This window comes from Phlebotomus papatasi, chromosome 1 (genome assembly GCF_024763615.1).
Source record: "Phlebotomus papatasi isolate M1 chromosome 1, Ppap_2.1, whole genome shotgun sequence".
Taxonomy (NCBI): domain Eukaryota; kingdom Metazoa; phylum Arthropoda; class Insecta; order Diptera; family Psychodidae; genus Phlebotomus; species Phlebotomus papatasi.
In genome coordinates, this window is record NC_077222.1 from 108983852 (window position 1) to 108994155 (window position 10304).

The 10304-nt window shown below is 33.6% G+C and overlaps 2 protein-coding genes across 2 annotated transcripts; both read right to left on the bottom strand.

The window, feature by feature from the left end:
* Nucleotides 1–331: 331 nt before the first annotated feature.
* LOC129799195 (elongation of very long chain fatty acids protein AAEL008004-like) lies at nucleotides 332–1565 on the bottom strand. Its single transcript, XM_055842876.1, has 4 exons — nucleotides 1375–1565; nucleotides 1087–1283; nucleotides 636–1022; nucleotides 332–570 (listed from the first exon to the last, which is right to left on the bottom strand). The coding sequence occupies exons 1-4, from the start codon at nucleotides 1433–1435 to the stop codon at nucleotides 388–390; spliced, it is 828 nt and encodes a 275-aa protein (XP_055698851.1). The 5' UTR covers nucleotides 1436–1565; the 3' UTR covers nucleotides 332–387.
* Nucleotides 1566–4602: 3037 nt separating this feature from the next.
* Nucleotides 4603–10050, bottom strand: LOC129799196 (elongation of very long chain fatty acids protein 7-like). The gene is made up of 4 exons (XM_055842877.1): nucleotides 9871–10050; nucleotides 9579–9766; nucleotides 5487–5870; nucleotides 4603–5422 (listed from the first exon to the last, which is right to left on the bottom strand). The coding sequence occupies exons 1-4, from the start codon at nucleotides 9929–9931 to the stop codon at nucleotides 5255–5257; spliced, it is 801 nt and encodes a 266-aa protein (XP_055698852.1). The 5' UTR covers nucleotides 9932–10050; the 3' UTR covers nucleotides 4603–5254.
* Between the last annotated feature and the right edge of the window lie 254 nt (nucleotides 10051–10304).

The following is a 10304-nucleotide window of genomic DNA, read 5'->3' on the forward strand; positions in this document are numbered from 1 at the left end:
CTTAATAATGCAAAATCACATCAAAACTAAGTCAATCCATGGAAAATTTGACCATATTTGCTTCATTTGATAATCATAATCAAACTTGAAAAATGTCAACAAACTTTTTTCAAATTTAACTGCTGCCCGAATTAAAAAGTAACCCGATCTTAAAGGAACCGAATTAGCGAGAGTCTACTGTAAATCTGATGGCAAGTTTTTTGTATGAAATATTTTCCAAAATTAATAAAGAAAATCCGCACATTTGTAGAAAACGTAGATGTTTACACAAAACTCACACGATTTTACAAAATTCCGCGCCAGAAGTGAAAGTACAGAGAAAGAGAGTAAAGTCGTTCTTATCATTTAATCTTCCCATAATACAGAAAACAATCATTATTTTGCGATTTAGTCACTTGATTCCTTCTTGATCTTCTTCCTGCGGTAGGCTTTGAGGTAGAAGTCGAAGAAGAGGAGGAACATGAAAACATTCTGCATCATTGCGATAAACAGGAGAATTCTGGGATGAGCACAGTCTGGTTTTCGGATGAGTGGGTGGGCAAAGTGGATGATTAGAACTAGAAACTGCAGCTGGAATTTAAAGAAGAATAGAATTAGGTAATTGCTCTTGTTTGAAGGGTACTGGGAGGACTTACCATTTGGAGTTGGGTGATGTGTTTCTTCCACCAGAGAGAATTCTTTAGGTCGGAATTGAAGGATGTGAGGAAGTAGTAGGTGTACATGATGACATGAATGTAGGCGTTCAGAACACCCAGAAGAGTTGAGTGACTTCCTGCCATGAATTTGGCAAAGATGAATGTTCCCAGAACCATTCCAGCGTGATGATATGTATGCAGGAAAGTTATGTGGTTGTTTTTCTTGCGTAGTACGAAGAATACAGTATCCGCTAGGTCTAAGATCTTGGTCAGGAAGTAGACGTAGCTGACAAACACCAACTGTAGTCTTTCTGGTGTGACGACTGTAAAGTCTATCGGTTGACACTCCCAACTGAAGTCAGGCTGCCAGTAGGAATAGTAGCTTCCCTAAAAACCATAAATAGTTAACGATTTTCGAAATGGTTTTGAAAAATACTTCAAACAAACTTACAAATACAGCTATGTAGACATTTAGTAGAACTTGGATGATGTTGAAGACATTCATGGTTGTTTTTAGTTCAAAAGGAGGTCGATTTTCCATGAGTTTTGGGCCCCATTTTTTCACAGTGTAGAGATAGACGATCATGATCAAGAGGATTTTTGCTAATCCAAAATCTCCCATGAGCGGATAATGCGCTACTCTGGGATCTTTAATCCACAACAATTTTGGGGAATAATTAATATTCGGTTAGTGCGCAAAAAACAAAAAAAATTCGGCGAATTCCGAATTAATTCTCACCTGTGTGCTCCTCGAAGAGAGCGGTAAATCCATTGTAGACTGACCGGACAACGAGGGCCATACTTGGGCAGGAAGGTAAGAAGTGAGAATGGAGGGAAAAACTGTGAGGATCGCGTTTACACTAAAATCAAACGACACTTTGTACGATCGCCAAGAGACTGAGGGCACATTCAATATCAACCCGAGGCACTTCCACTCTAAATCGTTCATGGGCTTTTGCATGCAAAATAACCATTATAATTTATAAGAATTTGCGACAGCATGGACAAGACAGGGACAGAGTTAGAAAATAAAGGAAAGGTCAAGTAAGATGGACTTTGCGATATACTCGAAGTTTTCTCATTCCAATTTTGATGAAATGCAGTAGAAGTAACGCTTTCTAATGTCCAAATCGATCTATAAATAGCTGTCTTTAGGGGCATAATTCTTATCATCTCATGGGGATCTCGTGGTGCAATCGCACGGACATTATGCCCTCGACACTTTTACAACTTAAGCCGGGAGACTGCTTAAGGTAATTATAATCAAAATAATAATTTGTTTAAATTCTCATAAATTTCTAACTAACACTGGTAAAAATAAAAGGATCAAATTGATCCTTTTGCAAAGGATGGATCAAATTAGCATTCTAATATGATAAATGTGCATTCAGAGTTCGAAATTTGATTCATCCTTTTCAAAAGGATCAAATTTGGATTAATTTGATCCTTTTCTTTTTACCAGTGAACTAAGCCATTTCTCAGCTTAAGCCGAAAGACAGATTAGTCAGAAACTGATGGAAATGTAATCTGATCGTTATTTTGATTACAATTACGTTAAGCCGTCTCTCGGCTTAAGTCTTGTATCTAGAGCATTACAACTCTGACAGTGAGATCTCTAGCTCGAACCATACAACTCTAATTGGATCACATTTATTGCAAATCCAAATTAATCGATTTTATCCAAATAGAACTATAAATACGCTATAGTTGTATCTTTGAGTGTATAATTTAAACCTTTTAAAGAATAATGGTGGTATTCCTATAAAAAATTAATATTTTTTTTAGCACTTTACTGTTTTTAAGTGTTTCTACATTACCGACATTACTTTATATTGGCTCTTGTCACGACTGTTAGGTGGTTTTAGGACATGGTGAGGACTGGGGAAAACAGTTAAGACAAGAACCAACAGAATGAAAAGTCGATAATGCAGAAGCATATGGAGAACAGTAAAAACTAAAAAAATATGTTCAGTTTTCTTTGGAATAGCACCATAAACTTATTTATTTGACGTTGTTTTCTTGGTTACAATCCCCTCAATTTTGAGGAAAATCTTTTAGCTGTAGGGGAAAGCTTTCAGGCTACGTACACGCCCTGGCTTCAAACACTTCATATTTTTCCCATTTTCCTATGTGAATAATACAAAGTGATACTATGAATAATACAAAGTGTTCGAAGCCAGAGTGTGTGCGAATTGCAAAGCCTGAAAGCCTTCCACTACAATTGTAAATTGACCTTTTAAAGATTATTCATATTCTTCGATAAAAATCTTTAATTTTATTCGTTTATTAATTTTTAACAGCTCAATTCAAACGGAATCACAGACTTTAATTTCAAAATTCTTTAATTTTATAGTTTATTAGGATTATACAAAAAAAAAAGAAAAACGTTGCTTGAACGCAAAGAACAAAAGTCCTTTGAGCTTTTTTTAGGTTTTAGCTTGAAAATAACTTTATAAAGAAATATTTTTAGGGAAAAGTGAGGCACCTTTGAATTTGGAGCAGCTTTAAAATTGAGATTTTTCTCCTATTTTTAAATAAAATTGAGCTTTATCATTTAATAATGTAATTTAGCTTCACAAAAATATTGAGAAGTTTAATTAGATTATTATATGGCTCAATTCCATTTAAAAATAGAGAAAAGATACCAATTTCAAAGCTAGCCCTAATTCAAAAGTGCCCCACTTCCCCCTAGATCAAAAAAGGCTTTAAACTTAACTTTATAATAAATTGGTATAAATCCTATTTCAATCCGATTTTGATTATTTAAAGTGGTTCGAATATCTCTTAAACCTAGGTGGATATCATTTTCCTTTTTTTTTTGTTTAAGGACGAGGAATATCAAAATTAGCTTGAATTTCCCTTTGAAACTTTCTTCCAAATGCAAAAGTTTTTTGTTTAAAATTCTCTAAAACATTTCTGAATAATAAGTTTTCTTGATGGAAACGCTTTAAAGCTAATCTTGACGAAATCTTACGGACTTCGTAAGCTGAAAACTTGCTAAAGACATCAAGAAGATTTTTCCTTAAAGAAGTAGTCGCAAAAATTGCTAAAAAATTAAATGGAAAATGTTTCTTACAATTTTAAGTTTTAGTTTCAGTTTCTTTCAAAAAATTTCCCCAAAAGTAATTTTTTTGCATAAAAATGAATTATGGATCTTACTTTCGCTTTGGTTTTTGTCTGAAAAACTAATTTTGAAACTATCAAATAGTGTAAAACATGCCATGTTGATTAAACCGTTAAGAGCCTTTTTTGTAATAATTTTTAGTTTTCATGTGAAGATTACCCAAGGTCACTTATTAATGCGATTTTGGGACAAAACAACAAGAATCTTTTTACAATCAAATTTCTGTTGAAAAGTCCTTTTTCCACCGAAAAACCTTCACTTTTAGAGACAAAAAGCTCTTTTGGTCTCTAACAACAGAAGTTTTTGACCATTGAGATACCTTAAGAGGCATGTATGGCGGATATATTGACAAATTTGATAATTATCTGATAGGACCTAGTCATTTTTCTTAGTTTCTAAGATCTATCGCCATTAAAACTTTAATTTTTCCTGTATTTTCGTTCCTTAAATATTTTCCCCATGATATTTGAACAAAAATTAATATAAAAAATGGAATTTAATTTATTAAGTTATTGGTAAAAATAAAATAATTAAATGATATTAACCTAAAATTGATCAAAAATATATACTCTAGTGCTAAATTTATTGAGTAGAATTATACTTATTTCCAGCCTAGGAAACAAAATTTTATTCGACGACTCAAGCTTCGAACAATTCTCTTTTTTTTTTCAATATACTTTTAATTAATTTCACTTATTAATATTTTAATAGCTATTTCAATGCCTCAAATTTTATGAAAAGAGTCTTGATCCTTGATTAGAAAATAGAAAAAAAATTGAGTTGTCCGATGCTTGAGTCGTCCGAAGGTAGCTAGGTTTCCCCTACCGAAGACATAAAAATCAATATTTTTAAGTATCATTTATTAAGGATCTTAAGTCGATCAATCTTCATATTAATAATTTTTATCTAAAAATTTAAAAATCAATTGGTTTGCATTGCTATATCCTTGGAGATCGAGCAATAGATTGCGATTAGGTACTTAATTTAAAAGTCTGACGACAAAGAAAATAAAAAGAATTGTGTCGGTGTTTTCCACTCGTTCTTGGGCAGCAGGAAGACGCCAAGTTTTGAAGGAGTGGGAAAAGGAGAGAAAAAATTCTACATTAATTGCTAGGTAATTCTTATCGTGCAAATGTGTATGGTGTATATAGCTAAGAAAATGCGCGGGAAAATTTGCATAAATGTTTTGTCACTCTGTTCCAAGTTTCTTTTTCTTGTACAACGTTCTTTTTTTTTCGTAATACTGCCTGACGACAATTGCATTTCGTAGAAGAATATTTTCCATGTATTGTGTGGATTAGGATAGAAAATCGGGAGGAAGACAGAAACTTGAGGGAAAATTGTGGCATTTGCTTATGTCGCAATTTGTACGCATTTTCGCACTTTGTGGGTCATGTAAAAATTCTCAGAAGTATTTATACAGCCTGATTCAATTGAGGAAGGATGGAGGTCAGGATTAAAGTCAACAAAATTACAATAGATCTTTACTTCTTCCTCAATTTACTTTTTTCTTCGTAAGATACGCCTTGCGATAGAAATCGGAGAAAAGTAGGAGCATAAAGAGATTCTGGAGGAAACAGATAGCACACATTGCTTGAGGGTAGTCACAGTCCTGCATCACTAGTGGTCGTCCAAAGTGGAAGATTAGGAAGGTGAATTGAATCTGAAATTTAAGAGGACTAATTAAAAATTCTGTAAACTCATTCATGCATAAAGAAAATCATCACCATTTGGACGTGAGTGATGTGCTTCTTCCACCAAGGTGATTTCTTCATATCGGGCTTGAACGAAGAGATTAGGTAGTACATGTACATGATGCAGTGGACGTAGCAATTGACAATTCCCAGCATCGATCCATGGCCAGCAATAACGAATTTTGACGCAATGAACGTACCAAAAGCCATTATAGCATGATGATAGACATGAAGAAAGGTGATTTGATTGTACTTCTTTCGTAATACAAAGAAAACAGTATCAAAGAGATCCACCACTTTGAGCAGGTAATAACAGTAGACCACGAATGCCACTCGATAACCTTGCTCGGTAAAATCTTTCTTTATGGGTTCACAGAAAAAATTCCATCCCCCTCGCCAATATGAATGGTATGTTGCCTGAAAGTAGAAAATGTAATTAAAATCTCCAAGAAATGAAACAGATTGGAGATCTTTCAAGATTTACGATATAATATTTCCAGTACAATCTCTAAATAAAGATCCAAATTTAAAGAAATCGAAATTTCTATCCCTGTTTTTATTGTATTACACGTCTATCCCACTCTTTCCCAATCAAATCTAAATTGAATTTGTTATGATGCTCACGAGAAGATGAACAGTGCGTAATTTAGGCTTCACGAAATTTGTCCAATATTTTGTTAAAAATGTCGGAAAAAAGTTAAAATTTAATCAGTAAAAGACAATTTAGATCAGTATATCAGTAAAATAGTGTGTTACTGTTCATTGGGTTCAGCTAGTCAAACAATGAAATTTGGTCAGTAATGAAATCAATTTTAATGGCTCCGGTACACCTTTTAGATCAGGAAAATTTCATGAAGTCAAAATTCGAATCCCTTTCTCACATACTTTGTATATGTCTATCTTATTCTCTCGCACTCTTCTTCTTTTAAACATCACAACAAATTCAATTTAGCTCAATTGAATTTTGAGTGCATAAGAATAAGATAGACGTATGGAAAACGGGTCAGAAAGAAAGGGATGTGAATTTTGATTTCATGAAATTTTCCTGATCTTAAAGGTGTTCCGAAACCATAACGAAAAAATATGAAATTGAGTTGGTTATATATTTAGTTTTGTTATTATGCATTTGGCTCACCTATTTGTTCGGTATAATTTCGTGAAATTAAAATTCGCGTCCCTTCTCAAAAGATTTGCATAAGTTTATTCCATTTTTTCGGTCTCAAAATTGGACTGAAATAAATTTAAGTTTGTGTGATGTTCAAAAGAAGAGAAAGAGTGCGAAAGAGCAGAACAGATATAATATATTCAATGTTTCTAAGAAAGAAAGGAATGCGAATTTCGACTTCATAAAATTTTCCTGATCTAAAGGATGCACCGGAACCGCTCTGAACTGAATGTTCTAAACTGAGAACTAATTAAAATTGTTTTCTTCTCCTAAAATCTGTGTTTTTATGTTCCAGACAAACCTTTTAGATCAGGGGAATTTCATGAAATCGAAATTCACATAACATTCTTTCTCAAGTTTTGCATAACGTCCATTCCACACATTCTCACTCTTCTTCTTCTTCTTTTGGACATCACAAAAAAATCAATTTAGTTCAATCTAATTTGAGCGTAAAAAGTGGGATAGATCGGAGGTAGCCAAATCTCGAAAATTCGAAATCCTGAAAGGGATGAAAGGGAGGATAATGTGTAGAATAATTTCACAAGACACAGAAAATTTCCCTTTACCTCCAGCAAGCGCAGCTGCAATCGTGGAAGTAGCTATGACACTTTTAAGAATTCGGAATTTTGGATTTCGGGATTTTGGCTTTCAGGATTTTGACCGGGACCCGGAATAAAATATAAATGGTTTTTAAAAATACCCTTTTCTTGAACAATTTTCAACTTCAAGATCGTTTTGTGGTAACTTATAAACAAATTAATCGAAATTAATCTTATAAGCTTCCAAAAAAATTGCCAAAAAGAATTTGAGGAAGAGCTCCTTCTCGGGAGTGGCGGGCGTTCGATCAACTCGCAAAGCCTTGGACGCTTTGCCACCCCTTTTACTGGTCGAATATTATTTTAATTCTTGTTTTACCTGTCAAATCACGATTTATCGATCAGAATTACCATAGATTATCTACGAGATTTTAAAAATTTCAATTTTGAATGAATTTTCTAATTTCAATTTTTCGATTTTGTCATCAACGGACGGTATGGACGATACTTATAGTAATTGCCGCGAGAGGGCAATTGGAACAGACGAAAACGGATGAAAACCAAACGACAGAGCTGTGAGTGGACATCGAAAAAATTAAATTAATATAAAGACAAGTAATGACAGTATGACTCCAGCGGTATTAACCCTTTAAGATTTTTGAACTCCATTGAAAATTTTAAAATATATTTTGGTTAAGAAAGAGTCTGAAACACTTAACTGAGTAGACTAGTAAGATGACTAATAATTTATAGCCGTACCAGGGACCCATCAAGCCTAACTAAAAGTGAAGCTATTTTTCAGTTTTCCTTGTAAAAATTTTGCAGATATTACACGGCGACTTAAACAAATTTGCTCGTAGTTCTTATACTATTCCGGCGAACATGATTAAATATGTATTTTTAGATAGCTTCTAATACAAGATTTCGAAATACATCAGACTTATAAGTCAATTCTCTTTAGGAAAAAACTTGCCAATAGTCTTCAGTGCCCCTATGCAAAAATGTATGGAAAAATGAAATGTCGAGAGGCCCCTGGCCGTACTGTATTAGAAATAAAACAGAATGGTAATTTATCAAAAACGTTGAAAACAAACTTCGTTAGGGCATATTGTGGTGAGGCCTGACAAACCTCGCATTTTCTTGGAATTTTTTGGAAACTTAGAACGGAGCAAAATCTGAGATCATATTTTCGTATTTGAGAGACTAATGTCCAGTGCACAATAACTTTCGTTTTGACATTTCAATGAGAGTGAATGAAATCTAAACCTAGTCATCTCGCTCTCTCTCATAGGAAATTCTGAAAACATGTTTACAAACAAAATTTTTGTGCGTTGCACAATGACTTTTGTTTAGTAAACATATTTTTGCCATTTCAATGAGAGTGAGTGAGATCTAGACCTAGTCATCTCGCTCACTCCTATAGAAAATTTTGAAAACATGTTTACAAATAAATATTATGCTTTGGTCATTTATGTTATTCTAATTTTCAATAATATAAAAAGCAATTAAAACGGAAATACAGTTCAGTTCCTTAAATATGAACGACGGTTGATTCCGAAAAGTAAAATTTGAGGTTATGTGAAGAAAGTTTTACATAGCGTTCTGAATTAGAACCATTTTTCACTGGTGCTTCCTCAATGTTATCGCGACTTGATTTAGGACAATTATCTCGGTAATGTATTTCACATGAATTCCGTTATGTTTTTGAAAACATTGTTGACATTTGAAGATTGAGAAATGTCATTTAAACCCCTAAAGCGTTCAAATTTTGAGGAATTTGATTGTAGGGCACACAGTGAACCTTCAAACTATGCGAATTTTCTCTTTGGTTAGAAAGAGCAAGTGCATTTAAAGCTAGTCGGATCAGCTTTTTAATTCCTCGTCTAAGTTAATTGGTAATTTATACTCATTGATTTATGTTAATTTTAAATCGTACCCTAATGACCTATTTAGAATTATTCTATTCAGTTCAAACGGCCTTGTAGTATTTCTAGCTCGTAATTGTGAGTATTTAAAAGAAAAACAGAAGACGGTGGAATTTATTTTTTTCGCAATGCTCTTAAATGAATTTCCATTTCATTCTACTAGATCAAACATTTTTAAAACATTGTTATATGGAAATATAAGAAAAAATCCGCTATTTGTCTCTTAAATACTTTTGTAAAACTACCAAGATCATTGAGAAAAGAATTATTGAGCCTGTTAAGCTGTGTTTATGTTATTACGGATGCATTCTAAAAACTTTCTTTTATATGGTTTCATCTTTTAATTTGAGAAATAACATTGAAAATACTCAAGGTGCTGTTAAACTGCAATATTTTAATTTCACTTCTGACTCGTTAATTTTTATCTAACGAGACAGTCAAAATTTCAACTCCGGTTTTCACTTTAAAAATCCATTGAGAAACTTTGCCGTATACTTACATAGATTCCTAGCCAGATATTGGCAATAACCTGGAGGCTGTTGTAAAGGATGAGGATAGTTTTAAGTTCATAGGGCTTTCGATTCTCCATAAATCTTGGTCCCCAAACTTTGATGAAATACAGATAGACCCCTATAATGGCTAATACCTTAGGGAGGGTGTGAACTGGAAAATCCTTCGTCCTGGGATCTGAATTTCAAAAAATAAAAATTGCACAATTTCCCATGATATGCACCGACTACTATAAAGCACAAAAGAGATCCAGGGATAAAAGTCTAAAAATAGTCCTTCACCTTGATATTCATTAAAGAGATAATTAATGTTGGTGTAGAGGTATCTTAGAACCAGAGCCATTTTTCTAAAGCCGATGAATTTGTATGGGTATCCTAAATGTTTGAGGAGGTATGATTTCTTTGAGCCACACAGAAAACTTGGGAATTCCAAAACGATTCGTGAATGTTCACAGATCAAACGGGAGTGAATTTTGATTTTTAATGCATTCGTTGCATTGTGTTTAGCTATGCGGCGATATAATGAAATGGTAATTGAAGCTTCTGATGCGCGCAATTAACAGTGACAATGTTGAGGAGTGGAGAAATGATGCCAAGTCATTTGCACATGGGGATTCTACGTAGGCAGTTGACAGGTCATGGGGTCACAAAACGGACTGAGGATTTCTGTAAGTTGTGTCTTCAAACGGGAACTTCTAAATCTAAAAAATAAAACA

Bases quoted from the DNA above. Each gene is read 5' to 3' on its own strand.
- LOC129799195 (XM_055842876.1), bottom strand. From the start codon at position 1,435: ATGGCCCTCGTTGTCCGGTCAGTCTACAATGGATTTACCGCTCTCTTC. The intron at 1,284-1,374 runs GTGAGAATTAAT...TGTGGATTAAAG, and splicing joins TCTCTTCGAGGAGCACACAG to ATCCCAGAGTAGCGCATTAT. The intron at 571-635 runs GTAAGTCCTCCC...TTTAAATTCCAG, and splicing joins ACATCACCCAACTCCAAATG to CTGCAGTTTCTAGTTCTAAT.
- LOC129799196 (XM_055842877.1), bottom strand. From the start codon at position 9,931: ATGGCTCTGGTTCTAAGATACCTCTACACCAACATTAATTATCTCTTT. The intron at 9,767-9,870 runs GTGAAGGACTAT...TTTGAAATTCAG, and splicing joins TCTCTTTAATGAATATCAAG to ATCCCAGGACGAAGGATTTT. The intron at 5,423-5,486 runs GTGATGATTTTC...CTTAAATTTCAG, and splicing joins ACATCACTCACGTCCAAATG to ATTCAATTCACCTTCCTAAT.